This window comes from Giraffa tippelskirchi, chromosome 13 (assembly GCF_054371585.1).
Source record: "Giraffa tippelskirchi isolate mGirTip1 chromosome 13, T2T-mGirTip1v1.2.pri, whole genome shotgun sequence".
NCBI classification, from domain to species: domain Eukaryota; kingdom Metazoa; phylum Chordata; class Mammalia; order Artiodactyla; family Giraffidae; genus Giraffa; species Giraffa tippelskirchi.
In genome coordinates, this window is record NC_137287.1 from 107,940,082 (window position 1) to 107,960,411 (window position 20,330).

Sequence of the window (20,330 nt, forward strand, 5' to 3'; positions counted from 1 at the left end):
CCTAGGCTCACATCCCGGTTCTGCCTCTTCTGACTTTATGCAACCTTAGTTTCTCTGGGCCTATTTCTACATTTCCAAAATGGGGGTGATAACAACCTTCTTTATCGAGTGACAAGGATTATGCTGGCATCATCTTCCTCTTCATGTAGTTTTTGTTTTTTAAGATTATAAAATACACCAGTTCTGTTTAATAACCAAACTTTTCAGGAAAAATGGAACACTATCATACCAATTACAGTGATTATAAAATAAATATATCATGATTAGAAATATTACAATGTGAAGATGTGTATCTTATAAATGAGGAAATACAATAAAATTATTTTATTGCCAGTGAGGAACCTAGCACTTTCCTTTGGGCCTTCCTAGATTCAGGTCATTTTATATCCTTGCCTCCTCCATTTCTGATACCAAATTTCTTATTCCTATTGGGCAAATAGCCTTCCTATTTCCTCCCTAACACACCTATCAGCTGAGGGTTTCTCTACTTTTGTTCACTTAGTGGTTTCCTGACTACTGTCTTCTGTACATTTCTCCCACTGCCTGCCACGTGTCTGTCGTCCACTGGAAGCCCATGTTCCTGTTCACCTATGATCTTTGCACAGGCTTTCCTTCTGCCTGCCTGTTTCTTCTTCCCCTCCCCACCTTCCCTTCCTCTCTTTGCCTAGCTAACCCCTACTCATCCATCAGAGCTCGACTCCAGGATCCCTTTCCTGAATCCCCTCTTTGCCCATTTTGGCTAAGTATCCTTGAGCTGCTAATAAACCTTTCTCTGTCTGCTCATTACTTTCTCCCCAACCTTTAATCACACACAATTTACTGAGCTCCAATCATTTGTTTATAAGTACACTGTTCTACAGCTAGATCAGTGTTGAGAGAACAATAGGGCTTCAATAAATATTTGTTGAATGAATGTACAAGTGAATGAATGTAGTTCCTCAAACACACTGTAGCTGTTCAACTTTTTCATAGTGCTTACTACAACTTGTCATTACTTTGTTTGTTGTCTGTTTACATTTTTGGGGTCATTTTCAGCAGTATAATGCAAATCCTATGAGGGCAAGGATCACGTTGGCCCTGTTCATGGTTGCATGCCCAGCAACTGGTCCTCAATAAATGTAGAATAAATAAAAGATAGTTACACTGTAACCCAATCCAGCAACCATCCACACCTACCTCTCCCTTCTCAGAATCCTTCTAGCACTTAGACTCTGTGCAAGCCTTTAGGATGATCTGTTTCAGGACCAAGTTTAGATTTTTATATACCTAGAATAATATATCAGCTCATTTTGCCAATCACATTCCAAGGTCTTAAAGTCAGGAACCAAACTCGTTGTCAAAATCTAGTTGACAGCTGGTCACCCTGCAACTTGACTTGACAAGAGATTCCCTGTTCCCAGCCCGACTACTTTATCTTTCCCCCATTTCACCTGTAAGTTCAAGGCTACTTGGTTGCTTTTCAATATCCTCTAAGTTGCCCAGCTGCAAATCCACACTTCCTGAATAACTGTCAGAAGCAAAAGGCATCACTAATTCTTCTCGACTACAGATCCTAGGAATGAAGAGGGGATTGGAAAAATTAGTTTTTCAGGACTGCTTTTGTCTCAAGTGAAAGTTTAAATGTCCCCTTCTCAGAGAGGCATTTATTGATCACCAATCTAGATTAAGTAGCTTCTCCCTACCCAGTCTCATATTTATTTGTTCATTTCTTGCATAGTATTTAATTATTACCTACAATTATCAAGTTCATGTGTGTTTGTTTACTGACCATCTCCCATCAGACTATAAACTCCACGAGGGAAGAAATCTTGTCGACGTGGTCACAGTTGTATATTTGATATGGATAGAGTAAAGGGATAAAGTAGGTGATTAAATAGGTAATCCCACTAAGGAATCATAAGTAATGGAAAAAGTATGGGAGACCCCTAAGTTAACAGTCACTCAAGAAAGCAGGTTTGCTGCTGCTGCTGCTGCATCGCTTCAGTCGTGTCCGACTCTGTGCGACCCATAGACGGCAGCCCACCAGGCTCCCCTGTCCCTGGGGTTCTCCAGGCAAGAACACTGGAGTGGGTTGCCATTTCCTTCTCCAATGCATGAAAGCGAAAAGTGAAAGTGAAGTCGCTCAGTCGTGTCCAACTCTTCGCGACCCCATGGACTGCAGCCCACCAGGCTCCTCTGTCCATGGGATTTTCCAGGCAAGAGTACTGGAGTGGGGTGTCATTGCCTTCTCTGAAAGCAGGTTTACTTACCACAAAACCAAGAACAAAGCTGAGCAACAAAACTGTGCAGCAGGGAACTTTCCTGGTGGTCCAGTGGTTAAGAATCCACCTTCCAATTCAGGGGATGCAGGTTCCATCCCTGGTCTGGGAACTAAGTTCCTACATGCTGTGGGGCAACTAAGCACATGTGTTGCAACTAGAGAAGATCTTGCAACATAGCACGAGAAGCCCACTTACCACAGCTAGAGGAACCCCCATGCATAGCAACTAAAGAAAGTTCACACCCTGCAGCGAAGATGCAGCACAGCCAAAAAAAAAAAAAACACCCCCAGAAACCTGTGCAATCGAAGCATGAGGTATACCCATGCACAATAGAACAATAGTGGAATGAGACCCACATCCTGTCCAATGAAGTCAATAAGTTAATGATTCCTATTTCATGTTCCTCTGCACACACTAAAAAAGGGATAAAGTGACATTATACTGAAACCTGAGATGATTTGCCATTTATGATGTACATTACCATCTTTTTGCTCATTTTCACTGTACCATGACAGTCCCAGTTTGAACACGTGGAGATGAGAAAATTCCCTCACCTGATACAGAGGAGGAGAAGGAGGAGCTGACGATAGAAGCTTGAGGTCCACTAAAGAATGAGGGAGAAGGTTGTCTTCTCCCCCTCCCCACATTTCCTTTGAGTATAAGGGCAGTAGGGCAGTAAGTTCTGAGCCCTGTACCCTCCTGCCCATCTGCTTGTAAACCTCACAAGCATCCTACTCTAATCAGTTCAGTTCAGTTCAGTCGCTCAGTCATGTCCGACTCTTTGCGACCCCATGAATTGCAGCACGCCAGGCCTCCCTGTCCATCACCAACTCCCGGAGTTTACCCAAACCCATGTCCATCGAGTCGGTGATGCCATCCAACCATCTCATCCTCTGTCGTCCCCTTCTCCTCCTGCCCCCAATCTATTCTAATAAATCACTTCTTATCCATAACATTGCCTCTCAGTGAATTCTTTCTGTGTTGAGACATAAAGAACTGGGGCTCTTTGGAGCCCCTGAAACATATTTCTGTGGTTTCATCCTCAGTACCCAACATATTGTCAGCCTCATGAGAAGTGAATGGATAGGTAAGAGATACTACTCCGTTGATAAAAGAGACTGAGGCAGAACACCGCCCCTCTCTCAACCCCTTTTACCCTTTTCTACTTTTTCTTTCTTGTTTATCACACAGTACCATCTATCATTCACTTATTAATGATATTGTTTATCATCATTATCCTCCTACTAAAATGTCTTGAATATTCATTGGAAGGATTGATATTGAAGCTGAAGCTCCAATACTTTGGCCACCTGATGCAAAGAACTAACTCACTGGAAAAGACCCTGATGCTGGGAAAGATTGAAGGCAAAAGGAGAAGGAGGTGGAAGAGGATGAGATGGTTAGATAGCATCACTGACTCAATGGAAATGAATTGAAGCAAACTCCAGGAGGACGGGGAGCCTGGTGTGCTGCAGTCCATGGGGTCAAAAAGAGTCAGACATGACTTAGGGACTGAAAAACAAAAACAATAAACATGTAACTGAAACTTTAAAAGTGACTTCTTTTCTGAATTAGATAATAATTTTCAAACACAAGACAAATATTTTCAAGTTTCTGTGCTATTTACAATGTAAAATCTACAAATGTGATATATTTTTAAGTTTAATCTCGATTAACATTATCTCCAACATTAAATTTACACAATAACAAAGCAGTAAGTCAAGTCCTGGTTTGTAGCATTTGCTGACTCTATGGTATAAATATTCCATTTGCAGCCAAATCAAGCTACCAATGTTACTGGGAAGAGATGTGTAGTAGCACAGTATGATATAATATTTCCACCATTTAGATACAGTAGATACAAGCTACCACAAAAGCACAGACAATGGTAAAATAAAGGAAAATAATTAGGAAATGATGAATTTTGTTTTTAATATACTTTATTTCAAGTATATATAATTTAGTTCTTCTAATAGCTGTATTTAACAACCAATTTGAAAAATTCCTTTCACTTATATATTTTTTACTTAGGTATAGTTGATTTATGGGCTTTCCAGGTGGCACTAGTGGTAAAGAACCCGTCTTGACAATGCAGGAGGCATAAGAACCTTGGGTTCCATCCCTGGGTCAGGAAGATCCCCTGGAGGAGGGCATGGCAACCCACTCCAGTATTCTACCCTGGAGAATCCCATGGACAGAGAAGCCTGGAGGGCTACAGTCAATGGGGTCACAGAGTTGGACATGACTGAAGCGACTTAGCATGCATGCACGCATAGTTGATTTACAATGCTGCGTTAGTTTCTGGTGTACAGCAACGTGAGAGAATATATAGATATATACTGAAAATACATATATATTCTTTTTCTTATTCTTTTTCATTGGTTTACTATAGGATACTGAATACAGTTCCCTGTGCTATACAGTAGGACTTTTCAGTTCATTCAGTCGCTCAGTCATGTCCTACTCTTTTGCAACCCCATGGACTGCAGCACACCAGGCTTCCCTGTCCATCACCAACTCCTGGAGCTTGCTCAGACTCATGTCCATCAAGTCAGTGATGCCATCTAACAACCTTATCCTCTTCTGTCCCCTTCTCCTCCTGTCTTCAATCCTTCCCAGCATCAGGGTCTTTTCCAATGAGTCAATTCTTGGCAGCAGGTGGCCAAAGTGTTGGAGTTTCAGCTTCAGCATCAGTCCTTTCAATGAATATTCAGGACTGATTTCCTTTAGGATTGACTGGTTTGATCTCCTTGCAGTCAGTCCAAGGGACTCTCAAGAATCTTCTCGAACACCATAGTTTAAAAACATCAATTCTTCAGTGCTCAGCTTTCTTTATAGTCCAACTCTCACATCCATACATGACTACTGGCAAAACCATAGCTTTGACTAGACAATTTGACTGTTTCAAATTTGGCAATTTTAAAAAAGGCACCAGAGATCAAATTGCCAACATCCCTGTAGGACTTCGTGGTTTGTCAAAATTCCTGAGAAATTTAACAGCTGACTCTCATAAGCCAATATGAGGGTTCGGCACACCACTGGTTGTCTTAGTATTGAGTTGGAGGAGTTCTTTATATATTCTAGATCAGTGCTGTCCAATAGAATATTCTGTGACAACAGAAATGTTCTATATGCTCTATAACTGTGCGTAATTCAGTATTATCTCCACCAGCCACATGGAGTCACTGAATGTTTGAAATATGGTTAATACAAATGACAAACTGAATTTTCAATTTTAATTAAATCCAAATTAAAATATACACATATTTAATGGCTAGTATACCATACAATAGCACACTATCAAACAGAGAAAGAACTGACTCTTCCTTGTTTGGGACAGTGATAGACGGTAATATCCAGGACACTAATGGTTGTAAAAGTTATATCGCATTGTGAATACTTTGTGTTCGTAACAGTTAAAAGCAGATTATAGTGAGACTGTCCCGGTTCACCTTTTTGAATTTTCTTCTCTATAAAATGGAAATATTAATAGTACATATCTCACACACTGGGGATGAGGAGTGAATGAAACAAGGTACATGGAGTGCTTAGTACCCTGTCTGGCTATCCCGTAAACGCTCAATAATCTGAGTTACCTAATTAATAAATTCTTAGACGAGTCATTTCCATTGGGATTTATATTCTCCTCACACAAACGGATGCAGATCAGTTACAAAGTCACTTATAGGTCAGTTACTAACAACCGAAACAATCTTCAGGGAAAGCTGCCATAATTTTCTTATAAAAAAACAAACAAACCCGCAAACCGCTTAAATGTTGCTGGCCCTTTTCCACCCGATCCTTTCCATTCCTTTAAAATCGGCCGGGTTGCAGAGAGACGATTGAGTGACAGAGCGATCGGCCAATCACAGGAGGCCCCGTCGGGGGCCCACCCCCCCGAAGCCTTGTCCAACCGCCTGCCGGAATAGGACCGTTGCGAGGAGGTCGGTTCCAAGTGAGCCGGGGCGCGGGGGGGGGGAGGAAAGCGGACCTGTACGCAAAGGGCCGTGGCGCACTGCGCGCTCAGCACTGTGCGGCTGGTGAGCGCCGCCCGGCCCAGCGGAACGGCGGGGACTGACCTGTGCCTGGAGCCCATCCCAGCACACGGGGTCTGCCGCGAGTCCTTGGCGTCCCCTCCGGCGGCCTCTTGGAGCCACCTTCCCGAGCGGAAGTCCGCCTGCGGCTCCGGCCCTGGTGGGACCTGCGCGGAGGAATGGCGCTGTCGGGTGAGGCGTTGCGCGGGGCTCAACAACGGGGTCCAGCGGCCCACACGCTTTGGCTAGTGGGCCGTCGCCCGCGGGAGGCTAGTGCTCGCCACTCGGGGGCCGGCCAGGAGGGGTCTTCTTCCCCTGCGGGGCAGGGGCATGAGCTCGGGCTCTTTGGGGGTCCAGCGTCTGATGGGGGGCTGGCCAGCGGTTGGGGCTGCGGGCGAGCGGAGGAGGGGGTGGAGGTGGGTGCGGCGCGGGCTACGGGTCCCCCCGAGACCCAGCCGAGGACCGCAGCCGCGGAGAACTCGCGGTCTGGCCTCACCCATTCATTTGACTCGCGCGGGCTTCCGGGCCAGGTGGCCTAAGAGTGAGCTTTTGGCTAAATTGTCCTTCTTTGGACCACTTTCCTCTTCAGTGAGAGGGATGAGAAGATCACACCTCTTTGAGAGCTTACAAACGTGAGTTTTGAAGTTAAGATGTCTCCGGGTACAGACTTGCGGTCTGCCACGTTTTCGTAAAGTGACCCTGTGCAACTTACTTAATTCCTCTGCACCTCAGTTTCTCATCTGTTAAATAGGTTAGTCTCGTAAATTACGATGGGAGTTAAATGAGACCATCTCCCTGCATAGTGGAGAACAGTGCGCGGCACTCAGAAAGCACTCAGTAAGCTGAACTATATTGCCAGGTACTGAGAGGACGCTGTGCAGGATGCAACCTCGTGTAGTCTCAAAGCAACTTGGGAAATGTGTACTATTTTATTATTTCCACTTGACAGACGGAATCTCAGAGAAGACAGGTAACTTGCCCAAGGTAACAATGAATAAATCTGTGGGTTCTCTGCTCCATTATATGACAGGTTGAGGATAATAGAGTTCCTGCAGTTTGATTCTCAACTAGTTAACCTGTCTTAGGGCAGGTAACTATTTTTGAGACTCAGTTTCTTAGTCTGTAAAGCGCACAGACTTGGGTATTGTGAGGATTTAATGACTAAATGCACACAGAGTACTTTAGCATAGTGTGGGCATACCCCGCACAAGTTAAGTGCTCAGATTACAGTCCCCAAAGTTGTATGGTTAATTTCGTTGATATGAGGTGGGAAGATCAGGATACTGGCACAAATGCTACATTAGAGGAACTTACAGTCTAGCTGGGAGAATGCTGGTCATAGTTACTAGATCTTAATGTACTGAGAGTACATGCATGTATTCAAGGCACTGGAGATTCAGCATTAGTATCTAGATCCCTCTTTTACATCTTTACACGCATCAGCAATTCTAATTGAGTTCTAGCCAGACTTCAACCAGTTGGTCCCCTGGTTTGGACCACCACCATCTTTTTTCTTGAGGTATGGCTGTGGTCTCTTGACTGGTGTCTCTTTTTCTATCCTTGCTCCTCTGTAATCTCAGCACAATATTGTTTATTCTCAACACAAAGTTCCTGTTAAAATCTAAGTCAGATCACTCCTCTGCTCAAAATTTTCTCACTTAATAAAAGCCAAAGTGGCCATAGGGTCGTCCAGGTGTGACCTCTGCTGTGTCTGTCGCCTTGTCCTACTTCTCACCCCTTGCTTAATCCTCTCCAGCCATGTTGTCCTCCTTGCTAGTACAGAAAGCCCCGTCTGCACTCCAGATTCAGGGTCTTTGTACTTGCTTTTCTTCTTGGGATAATTTCCCTCTGGATATCTTCATGACTTGCTCCTTCTTTTCCCTCAGGTTTATACATAATATCTCTATTTCTTAGTTAGGCCTTCAGAGGCTGCCATGTTTAAAGTTGCAGCTCTTTCCAGATATCCCTTACATTCTTTATTTTTCTCCACAGCACTTTTCACCTTCTAAGATGATGAATAATGTTTCTTAGTTATTTTGTGTCATGTCTTTTCCCACTAGGGTGTAAGTTCCATGAGGTTAGGGGTTTTTGTTCCTTTTCATGTTGTATTTTTGACACCAAAAATAGTTTTTGGTACATAGTAGTTATTCAAAAACATTTGATGAATGATGATCCACATTACAGATCTCTTTCTAGTTTTTTTAAAGAGTTTTTACATTCTTTAGGTTATTTAATACATACAAGGGCTTAAGAAGCATGAACATTGATATCCCTAATATAGGCATCCCTTCGTCAACATTCTTCCAAAAATAGTGGAGTGAGAACTCTTTAGATGAACCTGGGTTTGAGTCCAAGATTGGCTGTGTCTAGGCTGTTCTGGTTCTCTTTCTTATTTATAAAATACCTTTCTTAAGGGGTTCTAGTTCAAACTGAAGTAGATGATATAGGCAAAGGAGCATTAATTACAAATGTTAACCTTGTGATTACTGTTACTTGGAAGGCAGACTGTTCTTGAAGCTGCCCATTTGAAAGGATTTTCTTCCAATGAAAAGTAGAAATGTTCGACTCCTGGCATTTCCCTCTGTCTCCTGGGGCATAATAGATGAGGACTGTTTTTTTTCTCCCATTTATTCAGCAAATATTAATTCAGTACTACCATGTGCAAGGCTTGGAAATACTGGGATGAATAAAAGCAACAGTCTCTGTCCTCGTGGAGCTTATAGTTTAGCAGAGGAATCAGACATTACTAAATTTAGTTGTAAAAAATGCTACATAGAATTGCAAGTTGCTTTGAGTGGATATAGAAACAACAACAATAATGTAAAAGAAGGAGTAGCTAACATTTATGTAACCCTTATTTATATACATGCCACTAATTAAGATTTTCTAACTTAATGCATGTAATTTTAACAACCGTGAGGTGGACACTGGTATTATTCCACTTGAGGAAACTGAGGCATAGACTGGTCACGTTGTAACTGCCATGGCCACCTGGCTAAGAAGTGACAGAGCTGAGATTTAAACCTGGCCCCAGACACCTTGTGTTTCACCATAGAACTGGGACCCCATCCAGAGGAGGGCTGCTGGGGGGCTTCTTAAGGAAGAGATACTTGACCTGAAATCTGAAAGTTGAAATTAAGCAGGAAAAGACATGCCAAAGAGCTGGGTAGGAAGGAACACGACTCGTTAGAGGAACGGAGAGGAGGGCAGAGAGCCACAGATGAAAGAGTCGGGGAAGAGATCCCACTGGGAAACAGGCAAGGCCACATGAGGACTTGAGTTTGGATTTGTCCTAGGAGGCATTGGAGCTACAAACATACCTGAGACGGGAATGGCATGATGAGCCTCTTGCTTTAGATGCCCAGAAGCTGCTGGGACGACTGTCATTCAGATATTTGAAGACTGCCCACCGGTTCCCCAGGGTGGAACCTCCCAGTTCCCTCACTCTTCCTCAGATGATTTGGTTCCCAGACCTTGGTGCGCCTCATCATTGGAACTGTGTATAGAACTTTGAATAGTGTGGAGTGTATTTATTCAACAATCATTTCCCCCCAAGGTTCGAGCAATGTCTTCCTGTTGGCCCTGACAATCATAGCCAGTGCCCAGGCTTTGACGCCCACTCACTACCTCACCAAGCATGACGTGGAGAGACTGAAAGCCTCGCTGGACCGCCCTTTCACAAGTTTGGAGTCTGCTTTCTACTCCATCATAGGACTCAGCAGCCTTGGTACCCAGGTGCCAGATGTAAAGGTGAGACCACTTTTGCCTTGGTGGCCTCGTTCCTTCACTGTCTTCTTTTTGTGTACTTCAAAGCTAACTCTTGCTTATTTGAGAATACCCAAGGCTAAGCCAATATCATAAATATTTATATCAATCTGACAGATCCTCTTTTTTTTTTCTGAATGACTAATGTATGTTAGGACCATGCCAGGTGTTTAGTAAAATATAAAGAAGACCAAGTCATAAATCCTTTAGAAACTTGCTGCAGCTTTTATTGAAACTTTTACGGTGAGGCTGGGCTTTCCTGGTAGCTCAGACGGTAAAGAATCTGCCAGCATGCTGGAGATCGCAGTTTGATCTCTGGGTGGGAAGATCCCCTGGAGAAAGGAATGGCAACCCACTCCAGTGTTCTTGCCTGGAGAATCCCATGAGCAGAGGAGCTTCACAGGCAACAGTCCACGGGGTAGCAAAGAGTCAGACACGACTGAGTGACTTCCATTTCATTTCACTTCACTTACAGTGAGGCTATACTTGTTAAGTGCCCCATATGTGTGGCTAATAAATATTAAAGGAGTTCAAGATGGGGAGCATTCACTTTTATTAAACACTGACAGTTACAGCATCAGGCAATTCTGATATACTTTTTGGATGTTTGATGAGGAAAAATGCATCATGACTGAAATTTTTCCTGGATTTAGGAAGAGTCTTAAATTGTGAATTTACATTTTATTCATTACAGCAACGTGGACAGCCTAGGGTAGGGAATTAGGGCCAGGTTTCTCACATAAGCCTTGTGTGTCAGTTTCCTATAGTTGTGTAACAAATTACTATGAACTTAGGGATTTAAGACAACACTCATTTATGAATAGATAGTTCTGCAGGTCAGACGTCCAGACAGGCTTGGCGGGGCTCTCTGCTTAGTGTCTCATAGGTCGCTTTGAAGGTGTCGGCCAGGCTTGGCTCTTAACCTGGAGGCTCTTCAGGTTGTTGGCAGAATCCAGTTTCTTGTGGTCGTGGGTCTGAGGTCCCCATTTTCTCATTGTCAAGCCAAGGGCTGCTGTCCACTCCTTACAGCCACCTCCTTTCTTCTCATCTTGCCCTGTCCCCACTTAGGTCAGTCATGGCATGTTGAGTCCTTACTCTTCAAGTCTCTCTGACCTCCTCTTCTGCTACCAGTTGGAGAAAACTCTGCAATTAAAGGGCTTACCTTTTAGGTCAGGCCTACCTGGAGAATCTCTAAATTTTAAGGTCTGCTGATTTGGGGCTTTAATTACACCTAAAAAATCCCTTCATAGCAATTCTTAGGTTAGTGTTTAAATACATAATCAATGGATGGAAATCTGATAATGGCATCTTTAGAATGCTGCCTTTCTTACACTAGCATGGAAATGGCCCCACATTTAAATGGTTTATGGCTAAAGTTTTTTTGTCACTTGTACTATAATATGGCCATCAACAGTCAGCTGGGGCTTTGCTCCATATTCTTCAGGCTAAGATTTAGTCTGATGGAGTAGTCTCTTTCTGGAGTGTTGTAGAGATGAAAGTGTGACTTTTACAACTTCTCTTCAGAAGAGATACCTGCCACTTCTTTTTTCTTTCTCATTTCTTTGCCTAAAGCAAGTCCCGTAGCCATGCCTGGGTTCAACAGATTAGGGCAATATAATCTTCAGGGGACAGTGCATTTTAGGGAGCGGTAGGTAACGTGTCCAGTTAGCTGCTCAGTCCCTTTGCTAAGGCCTGTCTTGGCCTCCTCCCTGACTCGCAGATCCTTTTCATCTTTAACAGTCTCCCTCTGCCCCCATCTTTTACTTATGGAACAAGCCAGGTCACTTGTCCTGGAGAATTTTCCACATACTGCCTTTGATTGATTATATCCTCATGTTGTTTTTGAACATGTTTTCTTGCTTCTTGGATTCTTATAAACCGAAAGTTCTTGAGGCTTATTTATATTCAGGGTCAGTTTGTAGGCAGTGCTGTGTACTTCCTTTTAGTGGATGCGTGATACCTGATTGTTTCATTTTTAGTTACGATAAAGTTGAATCAGTAGCGTCAGGTGTTGGTCACACTAGTCTATCTCGTACACAGCATACAGTAGGGATTTATTTTTTAATCTATTCTGACAATCTCAGTCTCTTATTTAGGGATTTAGTTCATTTATATTTTTTGTAACTATACTGTTGGGTTTAAGTCTACCATTTTATTTTCTATTTGTCTATCCATTCTTTCCTCTTCCTTTCCTTTCTTAGATCAAATCTTTCTAAATAGTTTATCTCTTCTATTGACTTTTTTGCTTAGTTTTTTAGCAGTTGATCTAGAGATTGTAATATACATCTTTTTTAAAAAAATTGACTTATTTGGCTGTACTGGGTCTTGGTGGCTGCTTGTGGGCTCTCTCTAGTTGCGGTGTGTGGAGGCTACTCTAGCTGTGGTGGACAGGCTTCTCATTGCGGAGGCTTCTCTTGCTGGTGAGCACAGGCTCTAGGGTGCACAGGTTTCAATAGCTGCAGCTCATGGGCTCTAGGCTTAGTCTTTGTGGCCTGGGCTTAGTTGTCCTGTGGCATATGGAATCTTCTGGACCAGGGATTGAACCCATGTCCCCTGCATTGGCAGGTGGATTCTCAACCACTGGACCACCAGGGAAGTCCCTGTAATATGGATCTTAACTTACCACAGTATATTTTGAATTATTTTGCCACATCATGAATAAGGGAAGGATCTTATAACAAAATATTTCTCTTCAAACTCCCATCATTTGTACTACTGTCATACTTTTTATTTTTTTTCAAGGATCACAGCCTTGTGCTGTCTGGTGTCTCAACATCTCATTTTGTTCAGCTTTATAGTTATATGTGGCAGTTTAATATTTTAATTCCGTCCTGGTCAGAACAGGTAGTCCCAGTTGATATCTTGAAGTCCATTGCAATTGTTATTTTTTTTGATGCTCAAAATGTTCCATTTTTGCCAGTGGGCCAAAATGTTTCTGTATGTGTGTATTTTTGTGAACTGGTAGTGTTTGAGAATTTCTGATGTCCTCAGTTTATCTTTCCTGGCTGAGACTAGAATCAGTAATTGCTATTATCTATTGAATATCTCATATACACCAGATACACTGGACATGTTATTTTGAGTGTTCTTAATTCTCAGTTCAGTTCAGTCGCTCAGTGGTGTCTGACTCTTTGTGACCCCATGGACTGCAGCACGCCAGGCCTCTCTGTCCATCACCAACTCCTGGAGTTTATTCAAACTCATGTCCATTGAGTTGGTGATGCCATCCTACTATCTCATCCTCTATTGTCCCCTTCTCCCACCTTCAATCTTTCCCAGCATCAGGGTCTTTTCACATGAGTCAATTCTTCCCATCAGGTGGCCAAAGTATTGGAGTTTCAGCCTCAGCATCAGTCCTTCCAATGAATAGTCAGGACTGATTTCCTTTAGGGTGGATTGGTTGGATCTTCTTGCAGTCCAAGGGACTCTCAAGAGTCTTCTCCAACACCACACACAGTTCAAAAGCATCAATTCTTCGGTGCTTAGCTTTCTTTATAGTCCAACTCTCACATCCATACATGACTACTGGAAAAACCATAGCTTTGACTAGACGGACCTTTGTTGGCAAAGTAACGTCTCTGCTTTTTAATATACTGTCTAGGTTGGTCATAACTTTTCTTCCAAGGAGAAAGCATCTTTTGATTTCATGGCTGCAGTCACCATCTGCAGTGATTTTGGAGCCCAAAAGAGGAAAGTCTGTCACTTTCCACTGTTTGCCCATCTATTTGCCATGAAGTGATGGGACCGGATGCCATGATCTTAGTTTTCTGAATGTTGAGTTTTAAGCCAACTTTTTCACTCTCTTCTTTCACTTTCATCAAGAGGCTCTTTAGTTCTTCTTCGCTTTCTGCCATAACAGTGGTGTCATTTTCATATTTGAGGTTATTGGTATGTCTCCTGGCAATCTTGATTCCAGCTTGTGCTTCATCTGGCCCAGCGTTTCTCATGATGTACTCTGCATATAAGTTAAATAAGCAAAGTGACAATATACAGCCTTGATGTATTCTTTTCCCTGCTTGGAACCAGTCTGTTGTTCCATGTCCAGTTCTAACTATTGCTTCCTGACCTGCATACAGATTTCTCAAAGAGGCAGGTTAGGTGGTCTGGTATTCCCCATCTCTTTAAGAATTTTCCACAGTTCTTAATTCTGTATGGTCAGAAATATTTTCCAGTAATAGAGGAGAAAACACAAGTTCAGAAAGGTTAAGAAAATTGCCCTGTGTCTGCCAACCATCATCTGAATAATGGCCCCCAGGGTCAAATCCAGCTTGAAGCCTGTTGCTATAAATAAAAGTTAACTGGAACGCAACTAGACCCATCATTTATATATTGCTTATGGCTACTTTTGCACTTTAACAGTAAAGGTGAGTAATTACTAAAGGGAGTTATCTGGCCCCCAAGCCCTGTTTATTCTCTGGCCCTTTATAGGAAATTTGCTAACCCTGCTGTAGGAGAGCTGCACCTATTCAGAAATTCAGATACCTTCCCGACAGCTGTTACTTGCTCCCGCCCGGCATCTCTGTGTGTGACTGTTGAAACCGACTTTCCTCATGTTGTTGTAAACCCTCTAGGTCAGGGTACCGCCTGATAAAATTAGTTTTGCTCAAAAGAAAGTGCACAAGCAACAGAGTCATTAGCCCAAGCTTTTGATCTTGGCTGCATCTCCATAAAATGGGAGTTGATGGTGCCTTTCTCCTGGGATCATTGAAAAGATAATGTGAAATCACGTTATGCCTAATAGGTAACAGGCCCATGAAAGGCCCTTTGATTGTTCAGTATTGTTATAATTAATATTTTAAAACTTTTGCTTTTATTTATAATTTATTCATATGAGTTCAGACGGTGCTGGTGTAGATACGGTATGGACAGCCCAGACTGTTTGTGAAGGGCCTGGGAAGAGAGAGAACAATTGGGAGGCATAGGGTGGAGCAGTCTTGACCAGCAGAGTTTTTGTATCATCAGGTATAGGAGAGAAAATGGGATTATTAGGTTAATTTTAAATTTTGGCGGATTTGAATGCAGATGAGTGGTTTCTACTGATGGATTTCAAACATCTGTGGGACCATAGGATTCAGTCCAGGGGCCTCCTGGAGGAGTGGGGTAGTCTCACTCTAACTTGAATGATACCTTTTTTAAAAAAGATTTATTTCTGTATTTTTCGGCTGCGCTGGGTCTTGGTTGCGGCATGCGGGCTTTCTCTAGTTGTGTGCAGGCTGCTCATTGCGGTGGCTTCTCTTATTGTGGAGCATAGGCTGTAGGCAAGTGGGCTTCAGTAGTTGTAGTTCATGGGCTCTAGAGTGCAGGCTCAGTAGTTGTGCACGGGCCCAGTTGCCCTGCAGCATGTAGGATCCTTTCTCCCAGACTAGGGATTGAACCCGAGTACCCTGCATTGACAGGCAGATTCCTAACCACTAGACCGCCAGGGAAGCCTAGAACGCTACCTTTTAATCTGTCTCATGATTTGGAGCTGCATGTGGATTTAGGTTGAACTCATGCCCCTGCGGGTGTTCTCTGCTGATGTCACGAGTTCGAGTGGATGTTGGCCCGGGCTGAAGGTATAGGCTAAAGCCATCCAGACAGCTGCAGTGCACTGTGATTCGGGGGTAATTGAGTGATTCAGTTCAGTGGCTTAGTTGTGTCCAACTCTCTGCGACTCCATGGACTACAGCAGACTAGGCTTCCCTGTTCATCACCAACTCCCGGAGCTTGCTAAAACTCATGTCCATCGAGTCAAGGATGCCATCCAACCGTCTCATTCTCTGTCATCCCCTTCTCCTTCTGCCTTTAATCTTTCCCAGCATCAGGGTCTTTTTAAATGAGTTAGTCCTTCCCATCAGGTGGCCAAAGTATTGGAGTTTCAGCTTTAGCATTAGTCCTTCCAATGAATAATTCAGGACTGATTTCCTTTAGGATTGAGTGGTTTGATCTTGTTGCATCCAAGGGACTCTCAAGAGTCTTCACCACCACAGCTAATTGTGTGATTGGTGGTGGTGGTGGTTTAGTCGCTAAGTCGTGTCTGACTCTTGGGACTCCATGGACTGTAGCATGCCAGGCTTCTCTGTCCATGGGATTCTCCGGGCAGGAATACTGGAGTGGGTTGCCATCTCCTTGTCCAAATTGTATGATTAGCTGTGGCTTTTTGTTCCTAATTCAGTGGTTGGCTTCAGGATCTTGACTGCACAACTGCACCACTGAGGGACCTGTGCTGCTTACCGGACCTTTCAGAATCTTTGTTTTCTCATCTGTAACATGGAAATAGTTCACAGGTGATGAATGTATGGTAGTTAGCATGGTGATGGCAGGTAATACGTGTGTAATCAGTATTAGCTCTTAATAGTACTGTTATGTAATAGTGGTAGTTCATGTACAATGATGTTTTGTTTTTATCAAACTGCCATCCGCATTGCTTAATGCCTACTGAACAGAAGGTGTTCCACAAATATTTGTTGAATGAATGAATTGTAAACTTGAGCATAATAGAAATGAAAGCTCTCTAAATGTGCCTCTTAATCAAAAAATAAATGGCTTAATCACATACTTCATTTTTCTAATCACTCATGAAACATGCTGTGGTGAGGGTGTGATGTGTCCATTGTAAGCCGTGGAAGGAAGGGAGTTGTATGGACGTTTAGGAGCTGGTGGATTTCCTTATTAGAGATGCACATTAAATGAAACAATTGAGAGAGAGTCTCTGTTACTGCCACTTCTGTGTCGTGGGGTGTGTCCTGCTCAGCTGTCGTTGCTTTCAGTTAGTAGGGAGAACTCCCTCAGTTCTGTTAGATCCACTGAGTTGGCTGCTCTCATAGATAGATCATTAGGGGAGATTTTGGTTATTTTGTCATAACAGATTCAGCAGGAAAACAGAGGAATGGGGTTAAATAAGTATGAGAAGAGAGCACAGCTCTGGGAACAGTGGAGTGTGGAATGAGAGTTGATTTTAGGTGTTAACAGAGAATGAGCATCTTTCATTTCGGTGTCAAGTACTGTATATGTAGGGCTTCCCAGGTGACTCTGTGGTAAAGAATCTGCCTGCCAATGCAGGAGATGCAGGTTCAATCCCTGGATTGGGAAGATCCCCTGGAGGAGGAAATGGCAACCAACTCCAGTATTCTTGCCTCTGTATTCATGGAATTTTCCCCAAGAGGGGCCTGGCGGGCTATAGTCCATGAGGTTGAAAAGAATGGAACACGACTGAGCATGCATGACCCTCCTACAAAGGCGTGTCTGTGGTTTCCTGTCTTTAGACACGTAAGAATTGGAGGCAAAGAAATGTGGACGTGGAGAAGTCTGGGGCCAGCTTCCTTCCTGCAGGCTCAAGATCAACCATCCCACATAGGAAAAAAAGCAAAAACAAGCTGCCAGCATTTTGAGCTTTGAAATCACCGACTGCTGGTAGATCTGTCTCTGCAAAGCAAGTATAGTAGGCATGATGCTGGTTTTACACAGGAACAGGTCGTTTTTGTAGTCCCGAGAAAGGTTGTTTAGCTCAGACTGAAGCCAGGCTGCCTGGGGCTGAATTCCAGTTCCTCCATTAAGAGCTGAGTGACCTTATGCCCCAGTTTTCTTATCTGTAAAATTTAGGTGATAGGAGGACCTAATGCATAGATCCTCTTATTAAAGGAGAAATGCTTATACAGCACTTGTCAACACTGCTTGCCACATTTTAAGTGTTCAAAAAGTGGTAACAATGCCCTTCATTATTTGGGGCTTTGGATGTTGTTCTATTGTTAAAGCACCAGATGGCGACAAAGCACACATTAATTCCCCACATTCTGCTGAAAGGATTTCTTGAATAGATTGTTTTCTTCCTCAAATCCTTTTTAGATGTGTTGAACCTGACTTAGCTGTGGAGACATCTGAGTGAAGACATTGCCATTTATTAGCTTTGTGACCTTCATGAGGTTACTTACCAATGCTGAACCTCAGTTTCTTATTCTGTTCAATGGGGATGATAATATCTACCACAGGGTCCTCATGTTCATTAAGAGAAAGAGCATCGTAAACATCCTGCATAGGTTACAGCCAGAGCAGATGGTCAATGGAAGTGTTTTCTTTCCTTACTTTCTAGGTTCAGAAGGACTATGTGTGTGTAAAAAAAACAAAAAAAGTCTTTATGACCCCAAGCACTATAGCCCAGCAGGCTCCTCTGTTCGTGGAATTCTCTAGGCAAGAATACTGGAGTGGGTAGCCATTCCCTTCTCCAGGTGGGGATCTTCACAACCCAGGAATCAAACCCAGGTCTTCTGCTTTGCAGGCAGATTCTTTACCAACTGAGCCACCAGGGAAGCCCTAGAGTTGCTGTTTCTATGAAGTTAGCATTTGGGGGTAATATAGCTTCCTGTGAAAAATATCTGTTTAAAAATGAAATCTTGTGTAGCTTATTCTTTAAGCCATCATAGATTGCTCAGAATTTTTGTCTTTCAAAAAAATTTTTGTCCCTCAAAATTTGTCTTTCAAAAAAAACGTACACTTGACCCAGCCATCGTGTGTATCACCACTTACCATTGATTTTCCCTCTGTTTAGAAAGCGTGCACCTTCATTAAATCAAACCTTGATCCCAGCAATGTGGATTCCCTTTTCTACGCCGCCCAGTCCAGCCAGGCCCTCGCGGGGTGTGAGGTGAGTCCAGCTTCTTCACTTTTGTGTTTACTTTAAACTGTCAAGTCCTTTTTTAAAGAAGGGTGGTCACGTGAGACTTTTTTTTTAGCAAGGAGACTATTCCGTATGGGTGGGAATTCCATTCTTGTGGGGTTTTTTTTTTTCTTAAAGAAATGGACTTGGTTTATGTTTCCCAAGTTTTCACTTTTCATGAATTTTTAAGTAACTTCTTCCTCGAGTTGTCTCTCTTCTGGGAAGTCTTGCTTTTTTTCTTACAGTCTCCCTCTAACATTTCAAAATGTTTCAAGTGAAAGATTAAATTTCTAGAAATCCATTTTTTTGAACACAGGAGAACTCTATCAGTAGGCTAGTGACTTGCCAGAATATTTTCAAAAGTGTTGTGCTGAGGTTTCCCAGATATTTAACTCTGGCTTCTGAGATGTTGAAGAGAGTAATTGAGGACCAGGTGGGTGATGTGACTGGTAGTGGCTCTGCCTGCTGCAGGCTGCCCTCACCTGTTCTAAGCTCTGTGTCTGCCCGTCCTTTCTTAGATCTCTATTTCAAATGAGACCAAAGACCTGCTGCTGGCAGCTGTGAGCGAAGACTCCTCAGTGGCCCAGATCTACCATGCAGTGGCAGCCCTGAGTGGCTTTGGCCTCCCCTTGGCTTCCCGGGAGGTGCTCGGTGCCCTTACTGCTCGCCTCAGCAAGGAGGAGACCGTGCTGGCGTAAGTGCGCATCTCAAGTGCTTCTCAGGCTGCTTCCCTGAAAGGCTGCATCCACTGGTTCCACAGTGTTGTCTGGGCACCTGCTGTGCTCCAGGTGCCCTGTCAGCACTACAGACATCGTATTGTACTAAGGTCCATGTCCTCGTGCAGCTCCCCAAGACATGGTCTCCTGTAGCTGCTCTGGCCAAGGCAAAAACTGAGTCAGAACATAAGCATGCTGCTACAGAGAGACACGGTTGCTTTTGAGGTTAGGAGCTGAAGCAAAGGTAGGAGTGACCAAGGGAGAGGGAGGCCAGGGAGCCATGTGCGTCTCGTGCTGAGGCTTGGCCAGGCCACGGTGTGATGGTGGTAGTGGAGACTCTGCCCTGGAGGAGAGTTCATGGGGTCCGTTAGAGGTGTGGGTGATAGCACCCAGCAGGGGAGTAAGGGCTCAGAGGGGTGAGTATCCTAGGGATCTAACCCTGCTTGTCTGCAAAAGGCTCAGGTGAAGGAGAAGCACCCGCTAGGAAGGAACACTGAGCAACTTTCCCGTTTGTTATACATTTATTATACATGTATTGTAACTGACTTCAGGATATTTACTAAACTTAAAAGTTGTAGGTAGTTTTTTTTCCCTCTTTGATCCTGAAACTCCTCATTAAACACAGCATACGTATATTTCATTTTCTACATGTCCCCCATTTAATTGCAACCCTAAGAGGAATTGGAGTACCTGGACTCCTATTTATCATCAGCAAGACATTAGTGACACAGTGCCCTACTGCAGAATAGTTCAGTTGTCTCCTAGTGTCTTGTTTGGTTTGTTTTTTGTTTTTGCTAGGAACTAAAATGTTTCTAAACTTGAAGCTTTGTAAGAGCAGGTTCACAGTTGCCTTTCTCTTTGTCACTCTCACGTCCTACTCATTTTCACGTGGTCAGTAATCAGTGACTTGGGGGCTGGGACT

General features: G+C 43.4%; 2 protein-coding genes and 1 non-coding gene across 24 annotated transcripts in view; 2 read left to right on the forward strand and 1 right to left on the reverse strand.

Annotated features, from left to right (window-relative positions):
• MROH8 (maestro heat like repeat family member 8) overlaps positions 1 to 6,357 on the reverse strand; it is a 58,374-nt gene extending 52,017 nt beyond the window's left edge. Inside the window, exons 1-2 of the mRNA XM_081552306.1 lie at positions 6,029 to 6,357; positions 1,431 to 1,552 (exon numbers count right to left, since the gene is read on the reverse strand). Of these exons, the coding sequence (XP_081408432.1) occupies positions 1,431 to 1,552; positions 6,029 to 6,357 (451 nt within the window). The remainder of the gene's footprint in view (positions 1 to 1,430; positions 1,553 to 6,028) is intronic.
• A 91-nt stretch (positions 6,358 to 6,448) lies between these two features.
• RPN2 (ribophorin II) overlaps positions 6,449 to 20,330 on the forward strand; it is a 49,425-nt gene continuing 35,543 nt past the window's right edge. For 6 of the 22 annotated variants that reach the window (XM_081560169.1, XM_081560177.1, XM_081560185.1 and 3 more), the window contains exons 1-6: positions 6,449 to 6,487; positions 6,885 to 7,046; positions 7,155 to 7,265; positions 9,852 to 10,045; positions 18,585 to 18,680; positions 19,211 to 19,386. In XM_081560169.1, coding sequence (XP_081416295.1) covers positions 7,178 to 7,265; positions 9,852 to 10,045; positions 18,585 to 18,680; positions 19,211 to 19,386 — 554 coding nt within the window. In that variant the 5' untranslated portion in view covers positions 6,449 to 6,487; positions 6,885 to 7,046; positions 7,155 to 7,177. Of the gene's footprint in view, positions 6,488 to 6,884; positions 7,047 to 7,133; positions 7,266 to 9,851; positions 10,046 to 18,584; positions 18,681 to 19,210; positions 19,387 to 20,330 lie in introns of all 22 variants that reach the window. The other 16 variants (XM_081560170.1, XM_081560178.1, XM_081560186.1 and 13 more) reach the window with 5 other exon arrangements.
• LOC145533612 (small nucleolar RNA SNORA38) lies at positions 17,266 to 17,396 on the forward strand. The gene has a single exon (XR_014074199.1). It is a non-coding gene; the product is annotated as a small nucleolar RNA SNORA38 (small nucleolar RNA).